The 18968-nt window shown below is 49.8% G+C and overlaps 6 protein-coding genes and 1 non-coding gene across 7 annotated transcripts; 4 read left to right on the forward strand and 3 right to left on the reverse strand.

Moving 5' to 3' along the window:
• Positions 1–399: 399 nt before the first annotated feature.
• Positions 400–1717, forward strand: AKAW2_80182S (uncharacterized protein; the record flags this gene model as incomplete). The annotated part of the gene is made up of 4 exons (XM_041681174.1): positions 400–570; positions 622–765; positions 818–885; positions 940–1717. 4 exons carry the CDS (start codon positions 400–402, stop codon positions 1715–1717), a joined length of 1161 nt encoding a protein of 386 aa, XP_041548143.1.
• Positions 1718–2032: 315 nt separating this feature from the next.
• On the forward strand, positions 2033–2503 carry AKAW2_80183S (uncharacterized protein; the record flags this gene model as incomplete). The annotated part of the gene is made up of 1 exon (XM_041681175.1): positions 2033–2503. The coding sequence occupies one exon, from the start codon at positions 2033–2035 to the stop codon at positions 2501–2503; it is 471 nt and encodes a 156-aa protein (XP_041548144.1).
• A 2014-nt stretch (positions 2504–4517) lies between these two features.
• Positions 4518–9639, forward strand: AKAW2_80184S (putative ABC transporter; the record flags this gene model as incomplete). The annotated part of the gene is made up of 13 exons (XM_041681176.1): positions 4518–6112; positions 6174–6296; positions 6346–6444; positions 6497–6621; positions 6672–6719; positions 6768–7437; positions 7488–7565; positions 7616–8177; positions 8229–8480; positions 8540–8829; positions 8883–9336; positions 9406–9450; positions 9508–9639. The coding sequence occupies 13 exons, from the start codon at positions 4518–4520 to the stop codon at positions 9637–9639; spliced, it is 4473 nt and encodes a 1490-aa protein (XP_041548145.1).
• Positions 9640–10251: 612 nt separating this feature from the next.
• Positions 10252–12136, reverse strand: AKAW2_80185A (uncharacterized protein; the record flags this gene model as incomplete). The annotated part of the gene is made up of 2 exons (XM_041681177.1): positions 10252–11449; positions 11547–12136. 2 exons carry the CDS (start codon positions 12134–12136, stop codon positions 10252–10254), a joined length of 1788 nt encoding a protein of 595 aa, XP_041548146.1.
• Positions 12137–12894: 758 nt separating this feature from the next.
• On the forward strand, positions 12895–12966 carry AKAW2_t80003S. Its single transcript has one exon. It is a non-coding gene; the product is annotated as a tRNA-Glu (tRNA).
• A 1372-nt stretch (positions 12967–14338) lies between these two features.
• On the reverse strand, positions 14339–15073 carry TIM17 (protein transporter TIM17; the record flags this gene model as incomplete). The annotated part of the gene is made up of 4 exons (XM_041681179.1): positions 14339–14380; positions 14488–14642; positions 14732–14930; positions 15005–15073. 4 exons carry the CDS (start codon positions 15071–15073, stop codon positions 14339–14341), a joined length of 465 nt encoding a protein of 154 aa, XP_041548147.1.
• A 611-nt stretch (positions 15074–15684) lies between these two features.
• AKAW2_80187A (putative C6 transcription factor) lies at positions 15685–18271 on the reverse strand (the record flags this gene model as incomplete). The annotated part of the gene is made up of 4 exons (XM_041681180.1): positions 15685–16430; positions 16502–17403; positions 17453–17996; positions 18052–18271. The coding sequence occupies 4 exons, from the start codon at positions 18269–18271 to the stop codon at positions 15685–15687; spliced, it is 2412 nt and encodes an 803-aa protein (XP_041548148.1).
• Between the last annotated feature and the right edge of the window lie 697 nt (positions 18272–18968).

Here is an 18968-nt window from a genome sequence, read left to right on the forward strand (position 1 = left end):
CTGATGCGCACTACTGTGTACACCAACTGATGGCGCGGAGACCCGACGTTTCAGTGGTCGAACTAGGCGCCAACCCATGAGTTCCCCGGACCCTGGCTTCCGCGCGTCAGGGCTAGCACTAGGTGGACTAGCAACTGGCACTCACAGGAATTTAAGAATTCATAACCGAAATACAACTCTGGAGTGACTCGAAGCCACTTACAAAGTGTTATCAAAGTGTCCAGGCAAAAGTCAGGCCAGACAGCTGAGCCCCGCCCGGCGCCGTTCCACTTCTTTAGCCCCAGATCTAGTAGACTAGCCACCTAGGCCTAGGCAGAGATTCAGGGGAATTGAAAGACTGGGGAGATTGCCTTGTCGCCTTTCACGATCCGGTCGACTCTTAGTCTGGTCCAACTGATAATGTTTCTATTCACATCACAAAAACGGTTCGGCCGGCTGATTCTCTATGCGCTGGGGGTGCTCGGGATCATCCTCATTCTATGGCAGTTGCCCTATGCTCGGCCCACCGTGCGGATAGGAGCTAGAAGCGCCCGGTCTCAGCTCGAGGATATCAGGAACGAGACTCTGGGGGTACTTCCCTCCAATGAAGTTGACATTAGCCCCCACACTAATCATGTATAGGTCCAGAAAATATTTGCGATCAATCTGCCTAGCAGGGTTGACAAGCGCGACAACCTTGTCCTTGGCTCTTCAGTCAGTGGGTTTAACATCGACTGGGTAAACGGTATCACTCCCGACGAGGTTGACCCCAGGACGTACCCTTATGTGAGTTCTTGACAACGCTATCCAATGGGATGCATGCCACTGACATTTCAAGAACTGGAACTATGACCACAAACCTACCGAGTATGGAGCTCGACGAGCTCATGTGAATGCCATGCAACGGTATGCCATAAGCTGCCCCCTTCCTCAGATATCTGGCTAAACATGCACCTCCAGAATTGTTCATGAGAGACTGGGAAGTGCCATGATCATGGAGGATGATGTCGACTGGGACGTAAACCTCAAGACCCAGCTACAGAGTTTTGCTTTCGGCGTCCGGGCTCTCCAGGGTGCGGATAACAAGGTGACCATTTCACCGTACGGTGACGACTGGGACATCATCTGGCTTGGTCACTGTGGCGTGTCATGTCGAGAAAACGATCCATATTTCGTGAGCTCGAATGATACAACCGTCCTCCCGCCACATCACTTCCTGCCCTACTGGCGCGATCCACCCTCATTCGGGGTACCAGACTATAGCCGTCTAACCTGCGCCGTCGACGACGCAGTTTGCTCGATTGTCTATGCTGTGACCTACCGTGGTGCTCAGAAAATCCTGGCCGCTCTTTCCGTGAACCCGACAGGTCTCGCCGATAAAATCGACATTGGTGCTCAGTTCGACGTATCGCTCGGTCGCATGTGCGGCAATGGCTATCTCCGGTGCTTTGCGGTCTACCCATCCTTAACAGGTGGATATCATCCCGCTGGGCCCTCCTCGAAGGAATCTGATATTCATGGCGGGAATGAGGACGTCCATCCCATATCCAGTCACGGGGTTATGTACAGTACGATGCTAAACATCAACCGCATACTGGCTGGAGAGGATACGGTTGTTTCCAACTGGGATGACGCCCCTGTTCCAGTGATTAATCCGGCGAATGTTTCAATGACTCGGGGATCAATGATCATTTCTGCAGACAACGACGAGTATAGTCCTTCAATTGTCAACCCGTAATCAAAGGGAAACATATGCCGGCAGTTTCGAAAATCTTGCTCAATAATGTATATAGACTTGCTTTTCTTTAGAAGATACCTACATTAATCACATTTGACCTTTTGATTTTATCTATCCATCGGCTTTAAGAAATCTGTAATCTCGCGTCAAAAATAACCAAGATGAGATCAATAGAACAGGAAACTACGACCCAGCATCACGCTATCTTGTAGCTCTTGCCTAACGAAGAACGCCATAGCCTCTGCTATATGAAAGTAAAATAATAACCTCCAAACTAAACCCACCCACCCCCAACCTAGTATAACAATCATCATTATGGATTCCCACAACAGCGTCCAAACCGTCCTCTCCGTCCGCACCATCCTAGAATACATCCTTCTCGAACTAGACATGCGCACAATCCTTATCTCGGCGTCCCGCGTCAATCGTTTCTGGAACTACACAATCAGTAATTCCCGTCCCATCCAACAAGCACTATTTATACAACCATTTAGACGCCGCAACCACAATTCCTCACAAGGAGTCCTCAACCCTCTACTAGTAGAAGCCTTTCCAGGGATCTTCCAGCGGAACAGTACCGTCTTCCCCGAGCACACAGAAAGCAAACTTACCTTTGACACTTTCCACATGGTCAGAGACCCCACCAAGACGGGAATATACATGCGAGAAAACGCAAGTTGGCGCCGGATGCTAGTCCAGCAGCCTCCTGCGCGTGCATTGGGGATCGTCAGCCATATTGGGGATGATACGGGGTTTCGGGAGAGGTGTGAGATACAGGTTAGTTGACCTATTCTGTCATTTGGGTGGTGGTGGGTTTTAATGAGGATTATGTGTTTGTTAGAGAGTAAGCGAGATGGGACAAGAGCCGCCGAATGACGGTGTGCGCATGGAAATGCTTTTCGACATTCTGGTATTTCCTGGCGAATTCCATGGCTTGATGGATTATGCTACTGTTTACTGGTGGGGAGATCGTTCGGGCTCTTGGGTACGGGAATATATGGAGGGTATGGGCTTGTGTAATGCCTCGACGGCGCCGGATCTGATATTGTATATCCCTGTGTTTTTACCAGGTCGTCGGGAAATGGGTTCGGACATGGAGGTTAGTGGTCATACGCCGGCTTTGGATTATCTTCGTTCTTTTTATCGAGACAAGGGGATAACTCCTAATATGAATATAAGGGATGGATGGGAAACCTTTGTTAAGAGACGGAGGAGGAGGTGGGTCTGATGCATGTATGCGGTATAGATACTATGTAGATAGGATCAAGTAGTAGCATTCGCACGATATGTATGACAATGCAGTGGCAGACCTTTGTCTAGGCGCATTTCTCTAGCCCTGAATATACGTGCGGAACAAATTCGCTGCAAAGAAACTGGCCTTGTAGAAGCGCTCTTGCGTAGTCAAAGTTGATATACTACAACGATGTCAGTATAAGCTTTTTTTCATACAGGAAAAGAAAACTCACCTGTACTCCGAACCTTGAATGATACCCAGCCCTCCACTCGACATTATTAGCCAGCCATACTCCAAGCCGAGCACCCCACAAGTTTTACCCCTTCCAGGACAGCCATCAACATCGCCTGCACATAATCATCATAATAGAGGGTCCTCAAAGGATCCGTTAGTATATCCTCGCGCAGAGCCTTGTACGCCTCAAACGGCTCCGAAAATCCAAACTCAGCAATGGCTATACCGTTCACAGGATTCCACGTATCCTGAATATAATGCAGAAATCTAGGCAGCCAATCAGTAGCCTTATGAAGCCGGACCGAGCCAGGGTCGGACGCTGGGCCAATAAGCCAACCACCTTCGGATTCGGGCAACGTGTAAGAGGTGTTATAGCATGAAGGGTACAGGCTGTTGTTGGGGTCAGCTAGACACCCCTCGATCCTTTCTCCAAAGATATTAGAGAGAAGTTGAGGAGGAGGTAACAAAGTTAATGGAGGAGGGGGGGAAAGAGGAGAGAAGAGAGTGAGGCGGAAAAGCAGAGGGGCGGCTCTTCTCTCTCTTCTGGATGCAGCCAAGCCATCTTCCTCCTTCACCCCCCTTCATTCCATTACCCACAACTGCACCCCAGCAATGCTGTCAAAGGTGGAACAGACCATCCAAGAATTCGCCGCCTTGATAAAAGATCATCCAACCTGGTCTTATCTATAGAACAACCCAGACTCCTCTTCTAGTGGCTGATAGCTTCCATACCTGGGCTGATTTTGTGTCCTGCAAAATGTGGGAAAGTACGCAATTTGAGTCTCTCAACTCTTGTCATCCTCCTTGCTTCAATTCTATGACCGTTACAATGCTTTGAGTCACTAAAGACAATGGAGGACTAATAGCAACCGCATCCGATTACCGATCTGGTCCAGATCCGCAGATGATGACCTCACCATGATCCACGGAAACTATCGACGACATCAAGCTTAAGCCATGGTTCATTCAGGGTCTTCTCTCACACCTTCTTCCATCATCCGAACTTATCTAATCACTTGATGCATGCTTATTCGATCCCACGATCGGCATCTCGGTCGTCATGTTGTCCGATCCATACTTCACTCTGCTGGTCGAAAGCTAGAGCTCGGTGGTGAAGTTGCATCGGTCTTGAGCAAGCTCCGACAATGCCGGTACTTAACGCGGAATGTAGAGTGTAGAGAGATAAGGGCACACAGAAGCCCATTGCATTCGCTCATCCCCCTGTTGTGTCTCTTGACTTCTGTTTCAAGCCGACATCGGGTATTGTCTCCGCCGTTACTTTACTGATTGATATGTTATATTTCTGGTAGCCAGTGTCGCGTCACTATCAACATGGACTCGGGACGCTCGCCTCCAAGCAAGCCACGCTTTGTTCCCGACGAAGACGAGAAAAAAGCTCCACTGGATTCTTCTTCCGATTCGAGCTCAAGCGCGTCGCGTAGCTCGGGCCTTTCGAGAAAGCAATCGGCTATACCTGTAGAGCATCAAGTCTCGAATGAAAATGTGATCCGACAGGAGTCCTCGCTTCAGAGGCAGCTCACGCAACAGGATATTGCTCGCGCCCTTTCTCAACGACGCAGCACTGGGGCCGCGGGGGCCGATGATACGGATCAGATAGCGAGGTTGGTTTCGCGGATGTTTGGCCAGGAAAGGAAGGCCAACTCAGAAGAGGAAAAGACAAGACATCTTGGTGTGGTGTGGAAAGACCTGACGGTCAGAGGTGTTGGTCTAGGAGCAGCCCTCCAGCCCACAAACACTGACATCCTCTTGGGTTTACCGAGATTGATCAAAGGCCTCCTCACCGGCGGGAGGAAGAGCGCACCACTGCGAACCATCCTGGATGACTTCAACGGATGTGTACGGCCGGGGGAAATGCTTCTGGTTCTTGGTCGTCCGGGGTCCGGTTGCTCTACGTTTTTAAAGGTCATCGGAAATCAACGATCTGGCTACAAAAGCGTGGAAGGTGATGTTCGCTACGGAGGTGCAGATGCCGAAACCATGGCCAAAAACTACCGTTCGGAAGTTCTCTACAACCCCGAAGACGACCTCCACTATCCCACGCTCACTGTACGCGACACATTGATGTTTGCTCTCAAGTCAAGAACCCCGGATAAAGCATCAAGACTGCCTGGTGAAAGTAGAAAGCACTACCAGGAGACATTTCTTTCTACCATTGCCAAGTTGTTCTGGATAGAGCATGCACTGGGGACTAAGGTCGGTAATGAACTCATTCGCGGAGTCTCTGGAGGAGAAAAGAAGCGTGTGTCTATTGGCGAAGCCCTAATCACGAAAGCCAGCACGCAATGCTGGGATAATTCCACCAAAGGCCTCGATGCTAGCACGGCTCTGGAATACGTGGAAAGCCTGAGAAGCTCAACAGACATGGCACATGCCTCTACACTCGTGGCTCTCTATCAAGCCTCAGAAAATCTCTACAATCTCTTCGACAAAGTCATGCTGATCGAGGAAGGCAAATGTGCCTACTACGGACGCACCGAAAATGCCAAGGCATACTTCGAGCGTCTGGGGTTTGTGTGCCCTCCTCGATGGACCACACCTGATTTCTTGACGTCTGTCAGTGACCCATATGCGCGGCGTATTAAGGAAGGTTGGGAGGATCGAGTTCCGCGTTCTGGGGAAGACTTTCAGAGAGCATATCGAAAGAGTGATATATGCAAGGAGGCCAAGGCAGATATTGAAAGCTTTGAGAAGGAGATCGAGTCGGAGCAGCAGGCGTGTGAGCAGGCCAGGGAAAAGAAAAAGAAGCAAAACTATACGGTGTCTTTCTATAAACAGGTTGTTATACTGACTCAACGGCAATTCCTCGTCATGTACGGGGATAAGCAGACGCTCATCGGAAAATGGGTGATGCTCACATTCCAGGCTCTCATCATCGGTAGTCTCTTCTATGACCTGCCCCAGACTAGGTTAGTCCCAATGTTCCATCACCCACGCCAATCAATAATTGATATCTGACAACTTTCATAGCGCTGGTGTTTTTACTAGAGGCGGTGTCATGTTTTATGTATTACTATTCAATTCCCTGCTGGCTATGGCAGAGCTTACGGCTCTTTATGGAAGTCGACCGGTCATCTTGAAACATAAGAGTTTGTGAGTGGGACATGGCCTACATATTTTTGCAGTAAGCTAACTTTACCAGCTCCTTCTATCGTCCAGCGGCATATGCCTTAGCTCAAGTGGTCGTCGATGTTCCCATTGTATTCGTTCAGATCACCATTTTCGAGCTGATAGTATACTTGTATGCAACTCTACCGCATCAATTGCTGATGCACGCTAACCGATATATTCAGCATGTCCAATCTTTCACGGACTGCGTCTCAGTTCTTCATCAACTTCTTATTCGTTTTCATTCTGACCATGACCATGTACTCATTCTTCCGGACTATCGGAGCACTGAGTGCTTCTCTCGACGTTGGTATGTAACACTGTAGGCTATTCTTTACGTGAGCTGACCGAGATTGTTAGCCACCCGTGTAACTGGAGTCTCTGTCCAGGCGCTGATAGTATACACTGGTAAGATATATCAGCCACTTAATGGACATTCTTACTAAAGATACCCAGGATATCTCATTCCACCATGGAAAATGCATCCGTGGCTCAAATGGTTAATCTGGATCAATCCATTGCAATACGCGTTTGAGGCGATCATGTCAAATGAATTCTATGATTTGAATCTGCAATGTGTCTCCCCGTCCATATTCCCCGATGGACCCAGTGCACAGCCTGGCAACCAAGTCTGTGCGATCCAAGGAAGTACGCCAAATCAGCTTGTTGTGCAGGGATCGAACTACATACAGACCGCCTTCACCTACACTCGATCCCATTTATGGCGAAACTTCGGTATTGTCATAGCTTGGTTTATCCTTTTCGTATGCTTGACAATGGTCGGAATGGAGCTCCAGAAGCCCAACAAAGGAGGCAGCACTGTTACAATCTTCAAAAAGGGCGAGGCGCCCGAGGCTGTGCAGGAGGCTGTCAAGAATAAGGAACTTCCAGGGGATGTGGAAACGGGAAGTGATGGAACGGGAACCACCAACGGATTCCAGGAGAAGGATACAGACGGTTCCAGTGATGAGGTGCATGGGATCGCGCGAAGCACGTCGATATTCACCTGGCAAGGTGTAAACTACACGATCCCTTACAAAGATGGCCACAGAAAGCTACTTCAAGACGTTCAAGGATATGTCAAGCCGGGCCGCCTTACTGCGCTAATGGGCGCCTCTGGCGCTGGGTTAGTGACGGCTCTCTAAAGTCTGTAGACAAATACTGATCATTGTCCAGCAAGACTACGCTTCTCAATACACTCGCCCAGCGGATAAATTTTGGAGTCGTCACAGGTACCTTTCTTGTTGACGGAAAGTGGGTGTCAGCTTGAAGACCGCTTTTCAAACAGCTACTTACGTTCGCAGGCCTCTTCCTAAAAGCTTCCAAAGAGCAACTGGTTTTGCCGAGCAAATGGATATTCACGAACCTACAGCAACTGTCAGAGAATCCCTCCAGTTCTCAGCCCTCCTTCGTCAGCCAAAGGAGGTACCTATCAAGGAGAAGTACGAATATTGCGAAAAGATAATCGATCTCCTTGAGATGCGGCCAATTGCAGGTGCTATAGTCGGCGAGGGAGGAGCTGGACTAAACGCCGAGCAGCGCAAAAGACTTACTATCGCAGTTGAGCTAGCAAGTAAGCCTCAATTACTGCTGTTCCTGGATGAGCCAACATCTGGATTGGACTCCCTCGCTGCTTACAATATTGTGCGTTTTCTTCGACGCCTTGCCGATGCCGGACAGGCCATTCTTTGCACGATCCACCAGCCGTCTGCCGTCCTTTTTGAGCAGTTTGATGAACTGCTATTGTTGCAAAGTGGGGGAAGAGTCGTCTACAACGATGAGCTCGGCACGGATTCCAAGAAGTTGATCGAGTACTTTGAGCAGAATGGGGCCAGAAAATGCTCCCCTCATGAGAACCCCGCAGAGGTACTCTTTCATATACGTTTATCCATTGTATACGATGCTAACTTGTGGTAGTATATGCTCGATGTCATCGGTGCCGGTAACCCGGATTACAAAGGGCAGGACTGGGGCGATGTTTGGGCCAGATCTACCCAGCACAGTCAGCTTTCGGAGCAGATCGAGAAAATTATTCAGGAGCGACGTAACAAGGAGATTGAAGGAGGAAAAGATGACAATCGAGAATATGCAATGCCCATCTGGGTGCAGATATTGACTGTCTCAAAGCGCAGCTTCGTAGCATACTGGCGAACCCCCCAATACGCTCTTGTATGTTCCAAAAGCTTACTTACATTGTACCTTTAACCAACCCTCTAACCACTTCACAGGGCAAATTCTTGCTTCATGTTTTCACCGGGCTCTTCAATACTTTCACTTTCTGGCACTTAGGAAACAGTTACATTGACATGCAGTCTCGAATGTTCTCCATCTTCATGACTCTCACGATAGCGCCACCCCTAATCCAGCAACTACAGCCACGATTTCTCCATTTCCGCAACCTATACCAGTCACGAGAAGCCGGCTCAAAGATTTACTCATGGACTGCGTTTGTGACGAGCGCAATCTTGCCAGAGTTGCCCTACTCGGTCGTCGCAGGGTCGATATATTTCAATTGCTGGTAAGCATTTTCCCCTTCCGCTTCAATAGACGAATCAACCTAACGCGCACCAGGTACTGGGGCGTCTGGTTCCCGCGAGATTCATTCACCTCCGGTTTTGTCTGGATGTTCTTGATGCTCTTCGAACTGTTCTATGTCGGCCTCGGTCAATTCATCGCAGCCTTCTCTCCAAACCCGCTCTTCGCCTCTCTCCTCGTCCCTACTTTCTTCACGTTCGTCCTATCCTTCTGCGGTGTCGTCGTACCATACTCCAGCCTAAATGTTTTCTGGAGATCCTGGATGTACTGGCTCACGCCATTCCATTATCTTCTGGAAGGCTTCCTGAGCGTCGTGGTACACGGTGTTCCCGTCCGCTGTGTCCCCAGAGAAGAATCAGAGTTCAGCCCACCTTCAGGAATGACTTGCCAGGAGTATGCCGGATCCTACGCAAGCCAGATAGGCGGATACGTCCAAGATGCTGGTAACGGTCTGTGTGCTTTCTGCCAGTACTCTGTTGGTGATGCCTTTGTATGTTTACCCTGTCCTATCTTGCTCTTTATATGTAGTCCGCAGACACTAATCATGCCTTGCTCCCAGGCCCGAAACTTCAACGTTTACTACTCGCACAAGTGGCGTAACTATGTATGTTGAGTATCCCCCTCCTTCGAAAAGGTATTGTGCTAACCTGAGCCTCAATAGGGCATATTCTGGGCCTACGTAATATTCAACTTCATGGCCGTGTTCTTCTTCTCGTGGCTTTACCTTCACGGCGCAAGGAACATCAAGAGAAGTATCAGTGCACGGAAGTCGAAGAAAGCTGCCAAACAGTGATTATTTGTGTTGGCGTAATATTTTATCACTCCACTCCTTCTTCTAATACTGCTTCCTCTCTTTACTCCCCCGCACACACACAAGTTCAGCAGCACCAGTTACCCTGCGAACCCAGTTGGTCATATTGTCTACCTTCTCAAGTTCTGAAGAATGTATAATGTTATCAGATGTAACCTTACTAATATTTAACAGTCCGGTGAGACATAATGCTATAGTAATCTGCACATTAGATAACTACTCTCTGCCAAGATTATTTTTGTCTTTTTTGCAATAGATGGAGAAAAGTGAACATGAAGCGGTGATGCCATTTTGGATATTTACATCCAGCAGAGAGTGTATGGTAGGTCCCTCTCTCTCTCTCTCTCTCCTCCCAAAGCTTGTATGGAACATAAGTTTGTATTGTAGCCCAACACCAATCTTCACAATAAATTGGAGCCCTTGGTAGCTCGCTTGGTAGATCTCCGAGATCATACGTAACAGCAACACATTGATCGAATAAACACGTGCGCACACATGGCGATAACCACTCCTCTCCGTTCACAGGCGATACTCATACTCTGGAGCTGATTTTAAGAGGATGTGATACGTCCAGTTGGACTTCAAAGACATTTCTTACCCGGAACAAGACGGCGGAGGGGTGGGACCTGCAGGGTTGGCAGGGTTTGAAGGTATACCCGATGGTTGAGCACTAGTGGTGGTCCAGGAAGTAGTGGAGGGAGGAGCGGGAGCGGGTCCCTGGTTCGTAGCCGTTGTTGTGGTAGCAGAAGTAGAGGGAGTAGGGCCAGTAGGGGCAGGTGCGCCGTCAGGAGCGTGCGGAGGGTTCTCGATGTGGTGGCCGTTCATCAGGCGAGGCCGCTTAGCTTGCGGGCCCTCGTCAGGACTCCGGGTGCTGTCATGTTGGTGCATATAGGGCGAGGTCTGCTGGCTTGGAGGCGCAGAGGGTCCACCACTAGTGTTTGAGGGGGAAGGGCCTGGGCTCAGTGCCGACGGGGGGTTCAACATCCTAGAGCGGGTTGGATCGTCGCTGGTGGTTGCGGGTGCGGTGGTAGTGGGTGGGTGTCTGGGTTCTGCGCTGCGATATTCATCCTGCATGCTGTTGGCGTATCCGATGCCGACGCGGCCCATGCCTCTGTCGTGCATGACAACTCGTTTCCATTTCGCGACCACATTGTCGTAGTCCCAGCGAGAGGCCGTAGGGCTGATTTGGCTCTCCTTGGAGTCGAGTTCTCGGGCGACGTCTCGTGGGAGCGGGAGCGTGTCCGGGGGGAAGATCGCGAATTCCCTGGGCCATTGGCAGGAGCCTAGTCTCTCTACCTGGGCACGAAGTTGGTTTGCCTCCTGTTGAACGCGCGCGAGCTGATCATCGAGCGACTTTCGTTTTTCCATTTCCCTTGCGAATGCGCGCGTGATCTCGAGCTGCCATGCGTCTCTCCTTGCATCTGTCGGCAGTGAGGCCCAATGCTTGAATGCCAGCTCCAAGTGCCGCAGACTTAGGTCTTCGTGCTGCTGCGCGCTCCGGCTGATCATACTCGAATCTAGGCCCAGACTTGGTCTTCCGGACTGGGAGTTGTTGTTGGACTCGGCGGTGCGCTGATCTGACTGCCATTGATCGATCTTAGCACGAAGCGCTTGCCGGACAATATCCAGATGCTCCACTCCCGGGGGCTGGAGTGGGAATGATGATGGAGACGGAAACGGACTTGCTGCGAATAGACTAGGAGGCGGGGGCAGCAACTGCAGGCAGAGGGAAGGGAAGGTTTGCGCCTGGATATCGAAATCGAACGGGGAGAGTCTGGGACGCATTCTGGACCTATAAAGCATATCAAAATTAGCGTTCCAATCGCTCATAGACTAATAACGCAGTCGAATACACGCGCACAGTCAGCAATGCCAGGTGATGTACATACGTTGCAGCTTTGATATTATCCAGGACTTCGCGCAGAGCCAGCTCCAATGCTCTCATGGTATCCGGGTTGTTCGAGCCACCTCTATCCGGAAAAGGGAGCGGCCCAGTGCGTGATTGCGAGGGCGCAATGCGCGAATGAGACGAGCTAGTATCCTGTGACTGGCTAGGATTGGGAATATCATTGATCACACCGGTCGCATGCCACGTAGGCGTGTTGAACATCATCCTATACGCGCCATCGCGTGACTTTGACCCCGAATCGCCCGGAGTGTAGGAGTCCTGCTGGCCTTTTCCTGTTGTTCTCTCGGGAGTATCGCGTCTGCCAGACGAGGTACGGGCCTGTCGGCGAGTGATACCGCTTCGAATGCGCCGGATTTCCTCGACATCATGAATACCGTCTGGTTTCTTCTTGAAAAGGAACTGATCCAGATGGCGACCGAGGGACGAAGATGTGAACGCTTGATGGCAATACTGGCACTTCCGATCCTTCAAGGCCGGGTTCTTCGCGGCATTCGAGGCGGCATTGTGATCATCACCGCCGGCAGAGCCCTCGGGGGTATCTGTCGGACGAGAAGACGCGCCTTCTTCCATGTTTCACGGGGACGCGGGGGGTCGAGCCAGGAAAAGAGAGGCGTAGCGAATATGGTAACACTTAAAGGGACGCGTTCAATGGAGAGGGTAGTGGAAAGAGCATTCACTGGGTTACTGCAGCTCAATGCATGACCCTAGGAGATTGGAGAAGCTGCGTCAATCAAGAGGGACGACACAGTGGTATGGTAGGGCGTCGGGGACGCAGTAAGAGCTGCAGATGGACAGGCAAGGAAGAAGGGGAGGGGGGAAAGAATTACACGAGGGAAAAGTGAGGAGAGGAACGTGACGATCGAGCAAGAACCGCCAAGCTTCGGTCTTGTGGGGATTAAGAGCCTCTGGTTCTCGCCCGCCGATTTGACAGATTCACTTTCCCGATTCTAACAGAGCTTTTTTTCGAGAGAGAGATAGAGAGAGAGCTTTGAGAGCTTGAGCATTGACTTGTTTGTAACATGTTTCAGGTGTATGCTGAAAATCCAAGATGTGCTGTGTGGGGGGATTCATCGGTATTCACTACCACACTATGAGTCCGACCAGCTTTCTTTTTGTAGAGAATGTTGATCTTACTTCCGCGGTCAATGTATACTCTACGAGGAAGATGCAGGTAGTCTATGAGACGAAGGGAGAGGTGGGATGTAGCATTGAAAAAGCAACAACAGACATTGGGACATGAAACACGATGCTCCCAAAAGGCGTTGGACTAGTACCCCAGTTTTGTGGTGGCTTCTATTGCACATTTTAATCCTACTTTCAACAAGTAATCCGATATGGTGTAGTGGCTAACATCGCCGTCTCTCACACGGCAGCCGGGGGTTCGATTCCCCCTATCGGAGCTCAAACATTTCTTTTTTGTTTTTCTCCTTGATAAATATTCGATACTATCCTGACTACATTGAAGAGTATCATGATGATGTGTGTTGCTCTGAGCTGACCATTTTGTTTCATTTATTACTAAAATAGTTTATGAACATATATTATCTCCTCTTCCTTAAACACTTCTCTACTAATCACGAATAGCAATCATATCATAGAACAACTGCTTCAAGTGGATGGACGCATAAGTCAACCTGCTCAATAATTATATATTTGCGCTGGAGACTCCTCCACAGTTTAATTCCAGCTTTCTTCTCACCAATATATATATCCACCCTCGACTGCCATATACTACGCCCGAGCACCAATCCGAACCTAGGATGTGACATCGCCGAGTAAAGCTGGCGTAACCCCCGAATACTACCGATGCCAACCAGCAAAATAATGCCCTACAGTACAAAGTACTATCAATGAACCGAACAGACCCTCAATCCTGACCGCGCAACATTGTCATTAGTTTGTTTCATCGCAACAGCATAACAATTGTTACTTGCTTTCAGTCGTACTACATCCCCCATCGTAACCGGCCACATTAACCACCCATGGCAAGGAACTCTTTCGTCACATCTACACAATGCATCCTATCTTGTCATCTGGCCGTAGTAAAAGCGGCGAGGACAAATTCTTCGAACAAATATCTCCCCGCCTCGCTTGTCCCAGGGAACATGCTGAAATACTTCGTGTTCGGCGATCAGTCATTGGTGGAGGAAGCGGGACATGGATTGATTCCATCCTGTTGTAGTCTAGTAGGGAACAAGTCTCGGTTCCAACCCCGGGTTGGAATATAGTTTTGTCGTGGCAAAGCTAGTATGGATAGATCGGCGGGCACATCGAGAGCTTATCGGGTATGGCGGAGATGTCATAATATGATGGATGTAATTAGTCGCCTCTAGATTCCCGAGTAATTGCCGGCTTGAGGTTTTCCTCCTGTATGAAGTAGTGTATGAACTGTGTTAAGTTTAAGGATATCACATTACACCTGTAAGATTTGCATGTTAATGTACAAGAAAAAATGAAAATACATCTCTGGAAGAACCGAAGATGAGTGCCGAGACGTCTCTTTTTTTGTTCGCCTCCGACAAAGCAGAAATACACAAGGATGCAAGGCTGTGCAATCCAAAATCGCCGGCAAAACCCTTTTTTTCTCAAAAACACATCTTTTGTGAGAAGGGATCGAAGCATGAATCGAAAACCTCTATACCATGCATCCTGAAATGATATGACCCAGCCAACACCAGAGAAGAGAGACACGAGGGAGGAATATAAATAATATGGCAATATTGCTGACAACGGTGGGGAAATCGTAGGTCTTAACGTGAAGCGATTGGTAAATTAAGCGACGGCCTTGTCGCCGGACGGAGGGGCAGGAGGAAGCTAAAACAGTGGCAAGTCAGTACTCAATAAGCTTCAGTAATGAGGTGTAGCCTTTGCAGCTGGAGTGGCCACACGACATCAGAGACAAATGCGGGGGATGATCTCACCTCTAGTTTTGTGTTGTCGGCCATCATTCTCTGGAAACCGATACCGACACCTTCAATGACAGCCAGGAAGACAGCGCACATGATAGCGGAGTTTCTGGCAGCCTTGACACCACCACGAACGGCCAAAGCACCACCAGTGAAGAAACCAGCAATGACTGCAAAGTGGATCGTTAATTATGACTCCCAATTCCAAGGCGCATAGAAACATCGTAGCCATCCCTCACGGATAGACCGGGAAACATACTAGCATTGTAAGGATCCTCCTTCTTTCTGATACCCTTGATCGCACAGTCGAATGTCGAGAACATACCACCCCAGACACCGAAGTTACCACCGAGAACCGGCGCACGAGCCTTGATGGCTGTGATGGCACCTATCCGACGCTCTCCGTAGGGGCTGTTTCTGAAACCCTTCACACCGTGCCAGACAGCACCACCAATTGCCTATAGAGACAGCGTATATTTAGCTTTTACCCTTTGATGACAAGCACAATCGATTGGGAGAACCAGTGACGTACACCCATACAGAAAGCACCACCGAAGTCGCTAAGAGCAACCCAGGGGCAGGGATCTCTGGAGTGATCCATATCGAATATGAAGGGAAAAGAGAGGACCGGAGAAGAAGAAGTGAGGTGAGTGGAGTCGTAAGCTCGAAGACCTGCTGTACTGGTCGAGCTGCACGGATCAAAGGAAGTGTAGGTCGAAAGAAGGTGAGTCCAAGCTTATCCGGACAAGGGTCGGAACGCTGGAAATGAGATAATAGATAGTCGGGTGATGAGCCTCAGGGGGCAATCGGGATAGGATGGAGGAGTTGAGGTCGGAGTGACAAGCTGGATGCTGTCTTTAAAGAACAGAGTCTGGGGTCCGGGACGGAGAGGATGGCGGATCGCGACAGTAAGTTTTTGGCTTTTTTCGCCGGGAAACGTGACTTCGGACGGGGGTCGCAGTCACGTGCAGATAACCACCCGAAAAGTCCCATCCGGGCATCCAAACAGACCGCGCCCTGGTTTTCGTGGCTGTGGCAAGGACCTCTAGACGCCGGGATGACAATAGAAGAAAATCCAAGCAGGGATATGCAGGTTAAAGTTTTCCTGTGCTCTGTTTGGCGGAAATGACGCCCCGTGCATTGAAAAAAAAAGTGCTATTTTATTATGCAGAAGTGATCCCGCACTCCTTGATTTTGCTATTTACAAGAATGCTATGATGGCAGGTTCCAGATGAAGTTCAATGCTCCTCCTTCATATGCCGGAAATTGTCCACCAGTGCTGATGCCGAAAGGTGCCATCGACGGATCAAACGGCAACGACAGCCAGTCGTCGGCGGCGATGCCGCTCAATGATGGAATGAAGTCCATGTCTGTCACATTCTGTGACACAGGGACGCCCATAATTGCGCCGTTGTCGCTTTCCATGCTATGAGAAGGCACCATTGAGGGCTGCGTAGTTGCTCTATGGTTATGCTTCACCGATTTGGAAGAAGCCAACAGGTTGCGTCTTAAACGCGATACGTGCATCTCTAGTAGAGCAGCATACCGAGAGCTTAAATGAATGTCATCGAGCGCATTAGACTTAAGCGCCTGCACGCTGCGATCGAGAATGTCCAGCGATTCACGGAGCTTTGCAGGCCGGGTCCCTAAACTAAGAGCCTTCATCAGGAAAATGGAGGAGCTGGTGACTCGAAGGAATATTCGGACGGGGGAGAACCGCAGAGCCCCGGTTTCACCTAGTTGAGCCACTTTTTGTAGTATTTGACAGCAGCCTTCAATAACCTCTTGGATATACTCATAGTCGATCGGATCAATATTAGTGGCCCGGACGTCCTCCGCATTTGGTTCACTGTCTGCAACGGCACGTTCAACAACTGCCTGCATCCCTACCGAATGGGTATAGACGCGTACGAAATGATACTCGATAAACAGAATATCGAAGAAGTGTTTGCTGAGTACTAAAACATGTTAGCATTCATCGACGATGGTATGAGGGAGAAACCACTCGATTGAAAGGGACTATGCTTACCCTGTGGCCGGAGATGATCATCTTTCCACCTGACAAGTAGAGTACGGAAGTGATCCAACAAGTCGATGTACCTTCCACTATGGAACTGTTGTCGCGCAAACGATACGGAAGGAAAGAACGTATCAGTAACAGATTTTGCCAGCTTTGTAAGATCCATCCAGGAATCCATAAATGCTAGCCACTCGTCTCCCGGTTGGCTCAAAGCCCTGCTGATTTGTCGACCTGCAATAGCATGGCTTAGGCTTTGTGGCATAAGTGATACGCAACCTATTCGCCAGGCTAGCTGGTTGATATATACGTATAGAAGCCGTTGTACGCGCTGCCTGCGGAGCTTGATTTGGTCATCAGATATAGACCCTTCATATACAGAAGTGTAGTCGCATTTCTTGTCATCCAGCTCGAAGATGCCAAGCTCATGCGCAAGCGATAACGCAGAACCAAGCAACATCCATGACATTTGATCTGATCTCTTGGCTGGCTCGATCATATCCTCGAGCCACCTGTCGGCTGATGAACCTTCCGATTCTTGGTGCTCTGGGGCCAGCACCAAGTCGGAATCCCATCCGTCGCTCTCGGGTGGAAAGTGGAGAGACCTAGGGTGCCATTCTGACATCAGTAAGAGAGCCTCGATCGTGCCTATGCTCCTTATCCGAGTGTGAGACGACTTCTCCTGGCCAAAAATTAGCCGCACCACCAGCTGCTGGCAATGCTGCCATAGTCGATGGTGAATAAAGAAGTTTCTGGACTCGCCGCCAGCCCCTGGTAAGACATGGTATCGCGACGAAAGCATTAAAATTGTACAGCATAAGACAGGGTCCCGTGTCACGAGCCAGTGGTGATTATTGTGGTCCGCATAAAAGCTTGTTAAGATCGGGGATAGCGGTGTCATATTCTTGAAAAACCTGGCATTGTCAGTAATTTTCAAATGTGCGTCTACATATTTGCACTAACTGATCAATCAACGTGACTGCTTCTCTTGAAGTGAACCACCCCATCTTGACAAAGCGACAAGTCTCCCAAACACTGAGAACCTCTTTCGAGACAGTGGAAAGTTTGACTGGACGCTTTGCCTTGGCTATAGCCTCAGCAGCAAACATAGTCTGCGCATGATCACCAGAGTGATCCACGTCGCTGGCTTGTGCCGTTGAAGTCTGTGTATTCCGTGATTGTGTCTCGGATCTATTGGAGCTGTTCTCTTGGCTGTGAACTGCTGCTGCTTCGAAGAGAATATTAAGCGCATCGTTTCCACTTGAGACCACGGTACGCATCATGGAGTTTGCCAAGGTAGACGTGGAGTGATGACGGTCACGGCGTCTCTCGGGATTGTATGGCTGCTGCGGGCTGTTATAACTATCCCCGCGTTTGCCATTATCACGAACCGGGCTGTCATCAACCACCTGAAGTACATCGTTCGGGATGTCTCTGCTACGTTTGGGAGTGGCTGATAGCCTTCGGCGTACACTTGAGGGTGGCGTGACGCCTTCTTCAGATGGTCCTACTCGGTGTCAATCATGCTGATAGTTATGCAGGAAGGGGTTGGCATCGCGCACCTCGCTTGTTTGTCCTCTCCCACGCCCTCTTCTCGCTAAACACACACTCCCTCTGTTCTCTACGACATTTCGCACAGGGCGGTCCTAATGGGAGACCTTCCGAGTCTGTTCCCAGATCGCATTTTGCCTTTCTCTGACGACAGGAGAGACAGGCCTTGTAGGTCCGCTGGTATGCCCGGTTCAAGGCGTCTCCGCTGCGGGACGGCCCCCTAACTTCCATTACTGAACGCGTAGCGGCCCGGCCAATAGCATCTTTGTGATAAGATTGAGGTTGCAATAAAGAGACCCGGATATTTGGCTGGCTAGAAAAGGGCTAGATTAGGCGGGTATCAAAGGTTTGCTGGAGCGGATATTGCAGGTGGGAAGGGAGAAAAGGGGGGTGCAGGTTGGCGGAGAGCCGCAAAATACCCGCCGATTGCCGCGGCGGAGGCCTGGAAATACCCGAGCCCTTTCAACCAAGCCGGGCAAAGGACAGAGATATGACAGCTGACCTCGTACTCATCTCCGTGGATACGACCCATTGGACAGCCAAACACAGCTGGAATTCCAATCGCACTATCCAGGTCGAAATGGTGTCAAAGATGGTCTGTATTTGCTGCTCATGGTGTCATCGAGAGTTGCTACGGAGAAGACCGTATACGCTGCATGTTATGTCATCGTCTGCACAAACCAGCACCATCTTGGTTATCAGACTTTATGCTGAATGCAACGCTATATGCCAGGGGTATGCCAATCCTACAATTTTGGCTCTCTGGGATCCAGGTTTTAGCTCTTGTCTAGAACAGATCCTCGAACCAGGCAAACAAGACTGCCGTGACGTCAACTAAGCCCAAGAAACGAGCAGCTCGAACTCGGGACCCGGCAGCGCCCCCACTCCTTCATTCACAAAAAGAGGATTCAGTGATCCGATTCACACT

This window comes from Aspergillus luchuensis, chromosome 8 (assembly GCF_016861625.1).
Source record: "Aspergillus luchuensis IFO 4308 DNA, chromosome 8, nearly complete sequence".
In the NCBI taxonomy this organism is placed as follows: domain Eukaryota; kingdom Fungi; phylum Ascomycota; class Eurotiomycetes; order Eurotiales; family Aspergillaceae; genus Aspergillus; species Aspergillus luchuensis.